We start from the raw sequence: 14,513 nt of genomic DNA, 5'->3' as shown, positions 1-14,513 counted from the left end.
GCAGGTCATGCTCAGTATGTCATGTGGCTTTTAATGGTACATTTGTAATGCCTTAGTGCTTAGTTAGTTTGTAGTGCTTAATAAAGCAGGACATCAGTCTTCTAATAGCATTGCATGCTTTTCATAACTCTTTGTTTTTCTACTATTCTTTCTTTTTAGAAGATGACCTCACGATTACATAGGGGGAGGGACATACCATATTCAAAGACAAAACGAACACCTAAGAAATTATGATTAATTTATTATAATATATAATGTATATAACATTAGTAGGGGATAGGGGTTGGGGAATATATGTTTATAACATAGGGGATATAGGTTTATCAAAAGGAAAAAAGGTTTCAAAATAGGAGACCGACTTAAAGCATCAAACAACCCATCATTAAAGGGCCTATTGTCAACATACAGTAGATACAGTTGAAGTCGGAAGTTTACATACACTTAGGTTGGAGTCAATAAAACTTTTTCAACCACTCCACAAATTGCTTGCTAACAAACTATAGTTTTGGCAAGTCGGTTAGGACATCTACTTTGTGCATGACACAAGTAATATTTCCAACAATTGTTTACAGACAGATTATTTCACTTATAATTCACTGTATCACAATTCCAGAGGGTGAGAGGTTTGCATACACTAAGTTGACTGTGCCTTTAAACAGCTTGGAAAATTCCAAAAAATGATGTCATGGCTTTAGAAGCTTCTGATAGGCTAATTGACATCATTTGACTCAATTGGAGGTGTACCTGTGGTTGTATTTCAAGGCCGACCTTCAAACTCAGTGCCTCTTTGCTTGATATCATGGGAAAATCAAAAGAAATCAGCCAAGACCTCAGAAAAAAAATTGTAGACCTCCACAAGTCTGGTTCATCCTTGGAAGCAATTTCCAAATGCCTGAAGGTACCAAGTTAATCTGTACAAACAATAGTACGCAAGTATAAACACCATGGGACCACGCAGCCGTCATACCGCTCAGGAAGGAGACTCCTAGAGATGAACGTACTCTGGTGCGAAAAGTGCAAATCAATCCCAGAACAACAGCAAAGGACCATGTGAAGATGCTAGAGGAAACAGGTACAAAAGTATCTATATCCACAGTAAAACGAGTCCTATATCGACATAACCTGAAAGGCCGCTCAGCAAGGAAGAAGCCACTGCTCCAAACCCACCATAAAAAAGCCAGACTACGGTTTGCAACTGCACATGGGGACAAAGATCATACTTTTTGGAGAAATGTCCTCTGGTCTGATGAAACAAAAATAGAACTCTTTGGCCATAATGAACATTGTTATGTTTGGAAGAAAAACGGGGTCTTGCAAGCCGAAGAACACCATCCCAACCGTGAAGCTCGGGGGTGGCAGCATCATGTTGTTGGGGTGCTTTGCTGCAGGAGAGACCGCTGCACTTCACAAAATAGATGGCATCATGAAGGAAAATTGTGGATATATTGAAGCAACATCTCAAGACATCAGTCAAGAAGTTAAAGCTTGGACGCAAATGGGTCTTCCAAATGGACAATGACCCCAAGCATACTTCCAAAGTTGTGGCAAAATGGCTTAAGGACAACAAAGTAAAGGTTGGAGTGGCCATCACAAAGCCCTGACCTCAATCCATAGAACATTTGTGGGCAGAACTGAAAAGGCGTGTGCAAGCAGGAGGCATACAAACCTGACTCAGTTACACCAGCTCTGTCAGGAGGAATGGGCCAACATTCACCCAACTTCTTGTGGGAAGCTTGTGGAAGGCTACCCAAAATGTTTGACCCAAATTAAACCATTTAAAGGCAATGCTACCAAATACTCATTGAGTGTATGTAAACTTCTGACCCACTGGGAATGTGATGAAAGAAGTAAACGCTGAAACAAATCATTCTCTCTACTATTATTCTGACATTTCACATTCTTAAAATAAAGTGGTGATCCTAACTGACCTAAAACAGGGAATATTTACAAGGATTAAATGTCAGGAATTGTGAAACTGAGTTTAAATGTATTTGTCTAAGGTGTATGTAAACTTCCTTCTTCAACTGCATGTATATATTGCCATGCATTCAGTTTACTGACATTAGCTAAATATTCTAAAATTGGGTGAACCTATAACCTGTGAAAGCAGTGGGACATCAATTTAAAGTGATCTGAGATTTAGTCATATAACACAAGATACAGTAAATTCCAAAAAGTTATAGAGATGAGGATATCCTAGATTCCAGGGAAGTTACTTAATATTCGGAGAGGGTGGATAGGAGTTTCTGAATAGATTGTGTATACGAACGAGACATAGAGACCCCCCCTGCCTATGACACCCCGTCCAGCCCACCACACATGACCCCTGACCTGCAATAAGGCCACCGATGTGAGTACAGTGAGTGAGTCTCAAAGACAGTGTCCATTCCTACAGTTTCTAGTATGGGTTTACACTTCTGTAAAACTCAGCAGCCAACGATTCATGACTATGCTCCATGTGCCTAATGCAACACACAACACTGAAGCATGACTAACCCCATTATATTTAAATGTATACCAAATAAGAGCATTGCTCTTTCTAATTCTCAATCTATCTTTGTCATACCCTCTTTTAGAGTGTGCTTCTATTCCGGGACGTGCATGTGTTCCCATCATTCAGCTTGTTTGTATGTGTGTGTATGTGTCCTTGACTTGGCGTGGCAGGAGTCCAGGGGCGTGTCATGTCCTGTGGAGGAGGAAGAGGGAGGGTAGGAGAAAGAGGAGGAGGGGAGAGGAGGCTCTCTGTGGTGGCTGTCTGGGGCAGAGCTCCAGAGGTAAAGAGAAGGCCTGCTGCCAAATCACCCGTGTCCTGCCCCCCCCCCCCCCCCCGTCCTACTGGACCCTCTGACATGCCCGTGGGTCACTCTGCCCCCTGTTTCACTGCAGCACTGGGAGGCACTATATCCAACCGTGCTTCCCTATAATCCTGTTCCCATGTTTCCTCTTCCTCCTCCTCCTTGCTGGTCTCACACACTCTGGAAATTTGCTTGTCTGTGTTCAGTTTATTTCAACAGATTTTTTTCTTTGACAATAAAATCATTGTCTTCTCTATTAAAATTTTTTCAATTCTGTATGTTGCTATTTTGTTTTCAGGTGGGTCATTGTTATTTAATGCTGTCCCCTCAAGTCTTCCTCTTTACTTCTCAGAATGTTGAGGGTACTGCTGCCGATGTGTTTGATTACCTCTAGGGGGCAATGTGGTGCAATCTTTGCCAATGACTATTACCAAAACATCTATGAGAAGTTTTTAAAACTTTTGTTTAAGAACCAGGGTGTTTCATAGTATAGGATGTTTTTTGTTGTTGCCTATTATTTAATGAACATGTTTGTGATTGTTATTGACTGTCTCCATTGTGTTGCTGCTCTGGTCAGGACCCTGAGGTTGCAGCAGAAGAGAGCCATGCTGCAGCTGAGGAAGAAGGGGGAACCACAGCCATGGAACAGAGTCAGGACACAACTGAACAGGTACCAGAGATGTCCATCTATGGGAGTCAGACAATGGCACCTAACAGCACTGTATGATGTAACATGTATAACAACACTCATATGAAAGAACATGTAGAACATAACATGACATATAACAGGACTGGTTTAGTGCCTTAATGAATGACTGTGTATGGTTTTGTCATGGATGATAACATAATAATGACTGATGCTGTATCTGAGTAGTGTGTCCATGTTGTAACACTGCTCATGTCTCTTCAGGACCTCTCTGTAGTGGGTCTCTCGGTCGCCTCAGGAACAAGTGTGTCCGAAGCTTTATCAAAACCTGTGGGCACAGTCAGAACACAGTCTCTGTCTGAAAGCATGGTAAACACACCCCCATCCATTAAACTCTCAAAATCCTCTAAGTCCCAATGTATTGTGTCCTAGACCTAGTCTGGAGTAGAACCCATTGTTTAGACTCCCTCTCTATCTACGTTCGGTGCATTTACATGGCGGAAGAATCCCAGATATTCTATCATACTGCAGTTTGATTCTCACAGGTTGCAGTATGAGTCTGAACATTCTGTTAACACATTGTCAGGAATTCGAATTCTGATTTTTCTAGTTTTATAAGTTTACGTGATAAATGACAACTAAGCATGCTATCCAGTGAACTGTCAGGGAGCAGGCTCATGTGAATCTGGTTCATCCCTGGTTACTGATAGCTGGCAGACCACCTCTTTTACAACAAAGACAATTCCTCTAACTGGAAAGGAAAGAAAGGATTTGATGATGTGGGGTGCGTTTTTAAAAAGGATACTATATTGTACTGCATGGGTCCTTTTTTGTTGTTTGATGATCAAAAACGTACTTGATATTGATACATTGATAATTATTTGGACTTTCCATAAAATCGTGTACTGGTAACCACATTTGTGAATCCTGTTTTATAATGTATAATATACATTTATTAGATGTTGTTGACCCTTTAGACTCAAAGCAATATGCATATCTGTTTAGTTTATTACTCTTGTGTGCTTGCTTACACACATATGCATTGTATTTCAATAAGTTATGATCGTTTTGCATAATATGCTGTTTACACACTATTCCACCACTGCCTGGAAGCAGGACGGCGTGGAAAACTATATTCTTGGAATTAGGATTTTCCCATTTATACTTTAGATACAGTCCCAATCAAATACGTTTATAGTAAAGTATACACTACCAAGATGACTGTTGGCCATGAAAATGCACTGATTGAACTTAATTGATATTAATATAGTACTTAGTCTTAATACTTCTGCATGTACTGTACTATAGGATGTTCTTTTTCATTTTTCCTTTGTGAACAAATACAGCTGCTTCTTCTTATGTGGCAAAACTAAAGAAAAGAGAAATAAATCCAGCCAAATGATCTACTCCCCCGTCTCTCTCTTTCTGTGTCAGGAGCTCATGGGACAGAGGGGGCTTGCATGGAGGGGGGATGACAGCCACCCAGAGGGGCTGAAGACACACATCAGAGACACACACACACACCCAGGGGGCTCACCTGCTGCACATACACTCACAGAGGATGTACAGACACTCACTGAGGATGTACATACACTCACTGAGGATGTACAGACACTCACTGAGGATGTACAGACACTCACTGAGGATGTACAGACACTCACTGAGAATGTACAGACACTCACTGAGGTCGCAGTGGACACAAGTGTCCCCAAAGACATCCAGACAGTAACTCCAGTCCTTTTACCAACGAGGAGGCTGTCAAAGGTGGATAGTAGGCTGGTGTCATCTGAGGCAGGGCAGGCCTGTCTGGTTCAGCCACCCTCTGAGAAGGCTCTGGTTGCTCCAGAGCAGAGGCCCACAGTGCCCCAGCCAATGCCCAGAAAGAAAAAAAGCGCACCTCAGACAGGGTCGCTCACGGCACCATCCCAGCCTATAGAGATGGCACTCACTGTATCCACTGGACAGACACACACAGCCTCTAATCTCACACACCAGACACCTGTGCAAGTTGAGGCATCTACCCCTCTAGCAGCACCTGAGGAGACCCCCCCCACCACCACCACCACCCTGGGCATGGTCAGCACACACACTGTCCCTCAGACCACACTCAAACCCACTGAAGAGGACATGGAGGGTGTGCATCCAGCAGCAACCCTGGTAAGCACTGAAACGTCCCAGTACGATACAGGCCCAACAGTCCTAACCCCTGCTAACCATGCAACCACAGTGGTCTACGAGTGCACACACGAGTGGGTCTGGTTAAACGATGTTTCACAAAGACCTGGGTTCAAATACTTTTTGAAATCATTTCAAGCACTTTACCTGTGCTTGATTGAGCTTGTCTGCTTAATGGAATCAATACAATGGTCCCAAAACTGCAAAACCACACCCATCTGTCACTACAAGCAGAATAAAGCAAACCTTCAAAGTATTTGAAATATTTCAAAGAGTATTTGATCACAGGTCGGTTCACAACTGTAGTGTCACATTAATGGAATGTGTTTACACAGTAATGATGCTGATACTTATCATAATGATGCACATTTGTGAATGATTTCAATAATCCCTGTTGAGTGATCCGTTTGATGTAAAGTAAAGACTGTAATGTACAGCAGTGTAGAGGGCTTGAGTGACTCATGGTTCTAACCATGGTGTTACATCTTATTCTCACTGTCTCACACTGTCTGTGCCTCAAACATCTATATGTGCATATGTGCTGACAGGAGAGAAACAGGATAACAAATTTAAAAGAACTGGCATAACAGAAGAAAGAGGAAACAGAACAGCAGATAGTACAGCAGAGAAAGATAAAAGATCGAAGGAGCGAATAAGGAGGTTTGCCGATTCAGCTGACTGATCTGCCAGTAGATCCACCTCCTCTGTCTCAGCTCCGCCCTCATGGCCTGGGGCCTCTAACTGGGTGTGTGATAACAAGTCCCTGTCACCGGAGCTCCCTCTGAGCCTACCTGCCACCGCTTTCAGGAAGTGGCTTTGGCCACAGATGGGTGGGGCGCCATGGGTGAAAGAAAGAGAGAACTAGAGGCAGAGGCAGTCTGGGAGAGAGAGAGAAAGATAAAGAGACAGACAGAAAAAAGAAAGAGAGAGAGATCCAACAGACAGAGAAAAAGAAAGAGAGAGAGAGACAGACAGACAGATAGACAGCGAAAAAGAAAGAGAGAGGGAGAATTAGAGAGCGAGTGAGAGAGAGAAATAGTGAGGGAGACCAAAAGAGAGAAAAAGAAAGAATGGGATGGTGTGAGAAGTAGATTTTTAAGTGCCGACATCCCCAGGACAGTCAGCTGTAGCCTGAGTACACACCGGCCAGTGCCTGTCAGTTACTGTCAGTGTATACTAGTATTAGGTAAGAATGTCATCCACTCCCTCTCCTCCTATCTGCTGTCACTACTAGCCGATTGTGAGGGGGAGGTGATTGGTACAGGAGGAATCTCAGTGGCTGTGTGTCTGTGTCCCAGGCCCCAGGGGTGTTCCCAGCCCCAGCCTTGACTGGGCCCTGCCCCACTCTGGGGGTGCTTAATGCCTACAGTGAACGGGCCACCCAGCTAGAGGTTTGGCTGGAGAGAGCCCAGCACAGCCTTGGAGTGCTAGAGCGGGCCACCACTGCCAGCATGCAGGACAGTGTGGAGCAGCAGCTCCTCACGTGCCAGGTAAGAACTGCAGACGGGTGTCAAAGTTCAGCTCTGTGGAGGGCCTGCCGAGTGGGGCTTTATCCAAGAACTTCCCCAGGCATGGTCGTTAATAGCAAGTATATAAGAGACACCTCAGTATCATAAACTTGTGTGTATTTGTCTTATCGGTTTTCTCCTGCTTTTCTTTAGCACAAGAGTGATTCGGTATCTACTTACAACCACAAATAGCGGCGTCATATTAATGATGTACATCACAGTCAGTCGTTCTGATGTCATGCCAATCGTCTGCTTTGACTATTAGGTTGAACTTTTATTTCCTTAACAACCTCTCTTATTTATTGACCTGCCTTGTCCATAGTTCAAAGCCTTTCTAAATCACCAGTGATCAGGGTTCATCAACAGTAATTTTCCTGCTGTGCAGCTGCTGCAGATGGGAGCTATTTTTCTTCATTCAGTCTTAGTAAACACCAGCAGTTGTTGGATAGAAAGTGCTGCTGTCTCACAGGCAGATAGGTTACTGTTTGAAATGAGGCAAGGTTGAACAAACAGTACAGGCCAGCTAATGTGTTGCTGGTATTTGTCTTCAGGGTGCAGTGTATTCTCTAAAGGTGCTGGCCGCCACATAGCAAAGATCAGTTGTACTAGATAGGCTTTTGTCAAGTGCACTAATTTTCCTGATTAGCAGGGAATTACTCCATATGGCTATTTGGAAATGGAATTAGCTAATAGTTTTACAGTCTCAATTCCTTGCATGACCTTAGACATGCTAAACAAAAGACATGCAGCAATGAAGCATTAGTTATGATTTCTGTGGTGATGTGGGCAAATGGACCAGCCAGTTCTGGAATATAGACTATTATGTTCTTACTTTTTTACATCAACAGTGTTCACAATATATTCTTAGCTCTCACCATTTCAATCTAGTATAAACCTGGTACTATCCAGCCTGGATTCTCTGGGCGTGTAATCTGATCCCAGCATTAAAGTTTCAGAGGGTAAACACATTCCTATAACACGACAGATTTGAATGAAGGCTTTGTAGGCAAACAAAAACACAGCATCTGATTGGATCTAGCCTCATATTTAAATTGATCAACATCTTTAGAGAACCCTGTACACCCTTTTTCCAGGAACCGCCCTTTTCACGACCTCAATCCCAGATGGACTCTAACCCTAGCAGGTTGCCTTTCACATGGAGCCTTATGACTCCTAGCACCTGCCTCAGGTGCTGTAGGTCAGTCAAACCTAGTACACTCTGGCAGGTGATGTGGGTCAGTCAAACCTAGTACACTCTAGCAGGTGATGTGGGTCAGTCAAACCTAGTACACTCTGGCAGGTGATGTGGTCAGTCAAACCTGGTACACTCTGGTAGGTGATGTGAGTCAGTCAAACCTAGTACACTCTGGCAGGTGATGTGGGTCAGTCAAACCTAGTACACTCTGGCAGGTGATGTGGGTCAGTCAAACCTAGTACACTCTGGCAGGTGATGTGGGTCAGTCAAACCTAGTACACTCTGGCAGGTGATGTGGGTCAGTCAAACCTAGTACACTCTGGCAGGTGATGTGGGTCAGTCAAACCTAGTACACTCTGGCAGGTGATGTGGGTCAGTCAAACCTAGTACACTCTGGCAGGTGATGTGGGTCAGTCAAACCTAGTACACTCTGGCAGGTGATGTGGGTCAGTCAAACCTAGTACACTCTGGCAGGTGATGTGGGTCAGTCAAACCTGGTACACTCTGGCAGGTGATGTGGGTCAGTCAAACCTGGTACACTCTGGCAGGTGATGTGGGTCAGTCAAATCTGGTACACTCTGGCAGGTGATGTGGGTCAGTCAAACTTAGTACACTCTGGCAGGTGATGTGGGTCAGTCAAACCTGGTACACTCTGGCAGGTGATGTGGGTCAGTCAAACCTAGTACACTCTGGCAGGTGATGTGGGTCAGTCAAACCTAGTACACTCTGGCAGGTGATGTGGGTCAGTCAAACCTAGTACACTCTGGCAGGTGATGTGGGTCAGTCAAACCTGGTACACTCTGGCAGGTGATGTGGGTCAGTCAAACCTAGTACACTCTGGCAGGTGATGTGGGTCAGTCAAACCTAGTACACTCTGGCAGGTGATGTGGGTCAGTCCAACCTGGTACACTCTGGCAGGTGATGTGGGTCAGTCAAACCTAGTACACTCTGGCAGGTGATGTGGGTCAGTCAAACCTAGTACACTCTGGCAGGTGATGTGGGTCAGTCAAACCTAGTACACTCTGGCAGGTGATGTGGGTCAGTCAAACCTGGTACACTCTGGCAGGTGATGTGGGTCAGTCAAACCTAGTACACTCTGGCAGGTGATGTGGGTCAGTCAAACCTAGTACACTCTGGCAGGTGATGTGGGTCAGTCCAACCTGGTACACTCTGGCAGGTGATGTGGGTCAGTCAAACCTAGTACACTCTGGCAGGTGATGTGGGTCAGTCAAACCTAGTACACTCTGGCAGGTGATGTGGGTCAGTCCAACCTAGTACACTCTGGCAGGTGATGTGGGTCAGTCAAACCTGGTACACTCTGGCAGGTGATGTGGGTCAGTCCAACCTAGTACACTCTGGCAGGTGATGTGGCAGGTGACTCTGGCAGGTGACCTATTAAAAGTGACACATTAAAGGAGCATCAGCAATTCTTGGAGGACAGTGGGAGTTGATAAAAAAAACATTATTTATTGATAAAACCAACACGTTTAGTTCCTTAGCTTTCATCAGGGTTTTGCATGCACCCTGGTTGGCAGAGCGAGGTAGCGGCAGGAAAATATACTGTATTCATAGTATGAGTCTGTACTGTACAGTATATAGTGTATACCCTATTCCCTAGATATAATTGATCCATGGAGAGAGTCTGTGTGCTCAGGTTCACACCCTTAGGGGATTAACCAGTGTGAATGGGATTGTGCTCTACTTACTCTCCCAGGACACTGTGTTCTGATGACATTAGCTCTCACGCTGCTGCAGGTGTCTCAGTCCACTTCCTTTTGTTGTTCTTCATGAGAATTAGGTAGTAAAATGAGGCAATGTTTTGTGTGTGTGTGTGTGTGTGTGTGTGTGTGTGTGTGTGTGTGTGTGTTGTGTGTGTGTGTGTGTGTGTGTGTGTGTGTGTGTGTGTGTGTAGGAGATGTTCCTGGAGATAGAGCAGAAGGTAGCCAGTCTGTCTCTCCTGGAGCAGCAGGAGGGCTCAGCAGGGTCCCACCAGGAGGCTGAGGCCCTCTCCTCAAAACTGGAGCTGCTCAAGATCAGCCTGGTCACCTTCCAGCTGTTGTTGCAGGAGAGACAGAGCCATGAGCAGATGCACACCAGCACACATACAGAGGAGCAGGTACATCCAAACAGAGAGCCACGTGCACACACGTGGATGTGCGCACATTAACACACATGCGTGCACACACGTACACGCACACACACTCACTGAACGTCTGCAAAAGAGCTGTCTGCTGATGACACTGACAGTGGAGTAGGTGTTTTGTCTATTTGGTAATCTTTCCATGACAATGTTACCAAGCTTCCAGATAAACAAACAGCTGTTGTTAAAGTGAAATGTCAAAGAGAGATCATTAGCACTTCCTAATGCTTTAGTTCCTGTGGCACTTTCTTAAGTTTTTCTTTGAACAAGGGGTGTAAAACCTGCCGGTTGATGAAAACACACAAACAAGCCTTGTAATGTTGATGAGTAATACATCCTGAGACTGGGCATTATGTTCCAAGTCACCACTGTGAATATTTTATTCAAACAACAGAACTTTCTCTCCCTCTCTTGCCGTCATCCTTGTTCTCTCCGTCCTCTGAAGGTGCCATCACCGTCACCGTCATCACCCAGAAAGCCTCCTCTAGAGGGCAGACTGCAGCGTAGCGACAGTGTCCAGGAGATTCTCTCTTCCTCCAAGAGCAAACTCTTTAGACAGACCAGCTTTCAACAGCAGAAGGTAAACTGTCCAAAACATGTCTGAACGGAGAGTGTGGTTGGCTATTTATTTGACTTTGATTGTATTGACAAATTCACATATGATAGCCCAGTGAAGAATTCTAAGTACAGTGTATGCTAGTCGTGGCTGTTATTATTGTCCCCATTCAGGAATTGGAGCAGGAGCTGAGTGAGCAGAGAGGCCTGACCAAGGCTATCGCCCAGCAGGGGAGTAGAGGTCGTCTCCACAGCCAGGCCCAAAAGGATCAACCTCAGCCATCCACACGGTACTGGTCCCCTTAGTGCTCCAGTATGTAGGCTTTGGAGCTAGAATAAGTCTACAACAATGCTATACACAATTTTTAGACAATCATCTTTTGATGCTATTTTTCCTTCACTTTTTAGAAGGGGATTGAATAGTTGTGGTTGTCCACATTCTCTACAAATGTATACTCTATGCTTTTGTTCCATAATCATAATCGTGTTCTTGAAATAGAATCAGCCCTTTCCCCAAATAATCCTTTTACAATGTGATCTTTGCCATTGTCAGAGGAAAAAAAACACAGCATGGCACAGAGTTAGAAGTAATTACTTTGTTTGTCTGTTACATTTTCATTTCTCTGTGCTTCTCTTCAGTGAGAGTGGGAGAGATTCATTTAGATGGACCTTCATTTTTTCTCAGAGACTAAAAATGTCAGCTATATAGAAATTATTATGATTGTGTTCTCAGTGGAGTTCTCCAAGGCTGTGTGTGGTTCTGACAACCATCTAACTGCACAACTTGGTATCAAAGCATTTCGTATTATTATGTATGCCAATCTCAAACACTCCATTTAGCATGATATGTTACGTTTTGTATGGTATGTATTAATTTGTGGATGTCCATCATCCATTTCGTATGATATGTTATGAATTACAATTTGTATGATATGTTACGAATTTTCAAAATGTACAAATGTTATGAATTTTTAAAACGTATGATATGTTACGTATTCCAATTCTACGTTGGCTAGGGGTTAAGGTTAGGAGTTAGAATAAAGGCTTAAGGTTAGGGTTAGGGGAAGGGTTAGCTAAAAGGATTAAGGTTAGGGTTAGGGGAAGGGATAGCTAACATGATAAGTAGTTGCAAAGTAGCTAAAAAGTAGTAAGTAGTTGAAAAGTTGCTAATTAGCTAAAATTGTCCTTGATGAGATTCAAACATGCAACCTTTGGGTTGCTAGATGTTCGAGGCTTACGCCCATCCATCCACCCTGACCAACCAACCACCCGCCTTTGTTTTTTTTGTAACCATACCAAATGTAACATATCATACTCATGAGTGTCTCGGATTTCAGTCTATGAGACCAGGCTGAACTGCAACTCATTCCTTAGAGTTCCTGTTGAACCTGAAGGAGGGGGGGAGGCAGGGGTCCAAAGGAAGTGGACACACCTTCACAACCAGCTTCTGGCCTTGGAGGAGACTGCACAGCAAGGTCCTTCTTATGTAAGCAGCTCCCACTCTTAAATGACACACATTTCCAAGTGTGTAGTGTTCCATAGTGGGTATGTGTGTTTGTGTAAATGTGGAGTTCAAATGGGGTCATACTGTACCTGAATTCTTTCTTTCACTCTAAAGGGGACAGACTCTTCTGTGAGTCAGAGCAATGGATCAGCCAGTAGTCTCATTGACTCCCAGAGCTTTCAGGACATGCAGACACACATATGTCGGCTGCGGGAGCTGGGCCAGACTGCCAGTGAGGTGGTGACTCAGGTGAGGGAACTGATCTGTGGGTGTAGAATTCAAGTCAGTCTCAATACATCATGGCTCATTAACATATCACTGTTTTCATGGAATTGGGAAAAGGGTGTCACCGGAGAAGAGATTAAATTCCATGTGAGAAAAATAGTCAGACAAAGTATTCTTTAAAATCAGTTTTCTTTTAGGGTTGTCACTTTCTCCATATTGGTTTTAATGATAACTCTCTATATTTGATGTTTCTATGGCTTGTTTTTCTAGGCTGTGCCGGACGAGGAGGTTAATCAGAGGCTGGATGAGGGTCTGTTTGAGGTGCTATGTGGGGTGGGCCTATCGCTGTCCTCACTGACCCGCCTCCTGCAGTCCCCCTCAGGGAAGTCACATGAGGACACACAGCTCCAGCTGATGCAGCTCGAGGTAGGGTCAACACTAAAGTACTCTCAATCCCCACCAAAGCACTTTAAACCATATGGTTTGGTTTTCCTATGCGTAACTGTGTTTTATTTGATTCCAAGTTTGATGCGTGTTCAGTGCAGAGTTCAGTCAGTTGAATGAGACTATTGACTATATGTGTGTCTATGTGTTTGATCTTTGTTCGCAGACTCTGGCAGCGGAGCTGGTGACCCTGGGTGGTGAGCTGACCTCCCAGGGGTCAGAGGTAATTGGTGTTCTGGGGTCAGGTGGATGTCATCTGTGTGTGGATCACCTGGGTAAACTCCTGCCTGTGGTCCAGAGCAGTCTGGCTGCCAGAGAGAAGCAGCTGCAGGCCCAACTGGAGAAGACAGGCCATCACCAGGTCAGAACCACCACTGCACTCCCTGTAGTTTATTTAAGGAATTAAGGGGGTGTGGTATATGGCCAATATACCACGGCTAAGGGCTGTTCTTATGCACGATGTAATGCGGAGTGCCTGGATACAGCCCTTAGCCGTGGTATATTGGCCATATGCCACAAACCCCCGAGGTGCCTTATTGTTTTGATAAACTGGTTACCAACGTAATTAGAAGAGTAAAAATAAATGTTTTGTCATTCCCGTGGTATACCATCTGATATACCACAGCTTTCAGCCAATGAGCATTCAAGGCTCAAACCACCCAGTTTATAATATAACATTTATAACAACAACTGGACTTCTGCATTACAGTTTCAGTACAGTGCACATCAGTATGTTGTATTACTATATGGTGGATTTTAGTCTGTCTTGTTAGATGTTTAGATTGTGTTTACTTGGTGGATAGGGTTTTGAAATGATCTCTTAACTTAACATCGCCTTGTCTCACTTAAAACTGTACAGTGTGTAATGTTTTGACTTACCGTAAGGATATGATATGTAACACAGCATAAAATATTGATTTGTTGCACTGTGCAGTAATTGTTTTGGTATACTGTACTTTGTGTTGGTCTAACTCAACAGACACTCTTAAAAGAGTTGCATGCAGCCCTTCTTGCTAATAAGTTGGCCGTACAACAAATGACTAACGAAGCTGTCCCTCAAGACACTTGCAAGCAGCTACAGGTACTGTAAACTCATTCATATGTAGCCATTAATAGTCATTAGTAAATGTATCCATGTTAAATAGTTCCAGTTGGGTCTACTATAAATCCTTCTATGTGGATAGCTTACAGCCAAGTCATTAATTCATGTTCGACTTAAAGATGTTCTCATCTGGATGAACCATCCACAAACTGTCATTAAATGACCATGATATTTAGTGATAACCTTTCAAGGGGCGATATCCATTTAAAAAAAGCGGTCACCCC

General features: G+C 44.0%; 1 protein-coding gene across 4 annotated transcripts in view; it reads left to right on the top strand.

The window, feature by feature from the left end:
• Positions 1-14,513, top strand: part of syne2b (spectrin repeat containing, nuclear envelope 2b) — a 142,167-nt gene that overhangs the window by 79,637 nt on the left and 48,017 nt on the right. For all 4 annotated transcript variants that reach the window (XM_029730043.1, XM_029730040.1, XM_029730039.1 and 1 more), the window contains 12 exons: positions 3,373-3,465; positions 3,706-3,810; positions 4,876-5,598; positions 6,915-7,106; positions 10,232-10,435; positions 10,905-11,039; positions 11,189-11,304; positions 12,389-12,500; positions 12,633-12,767; positions 13,014-13,169; positions 13,354-13,548; positions 14,167-14,268. In XM_029730043.1, the coding sequence (XP_029585903.1) occupies positions 3,373-3,465; positions 3,706-3,810; positions 4,876-5,598; positions 6,915-7,106; positions 10,232-10,435; positions 10,905-11,039; positions 11,189-11,304; positions 12,389-12,500; positions 12,633-12,767; positions 13,014-13,169; positions 13,354-13,548; positions 14,167-14,268 (2,268 nt within the window). The remainder of the gene's footprint in view (positions 1-3,372; positions 3,466-3,705; positions 3,811-4,875; positions 5,599-6,914; positions 7,107-10,231; positions 10,436-10,904; positions 11,040-11,188; positions 11,305-12,388; positions 12,501-12,632; positions 12,768-13,013; positions 13,170-13,353; positions 13,549-14,166; positions 14,269-14,513) is intronic.

This window comes from Salmo trutta, chromosome 33 (genome assembly GCF_901001165.1).
Source record: "Salmo trutta chromosome 33, fSalTru1.1, whole genome shotgun sequence".
In the NCBI taxonomy this organism is placed as follows: domain Eukaryota; kingdom Metazoa; phylum Chordata; class Actinopteri; order Salmoniformes; family Salmonidae; genus Salmo; species Salmo trutta.
The sequence above is the reverse complement of the archived record's forward strand: the minus strand, read 5'-3'. Positions and strand labels throughout refer to the sequence as shown.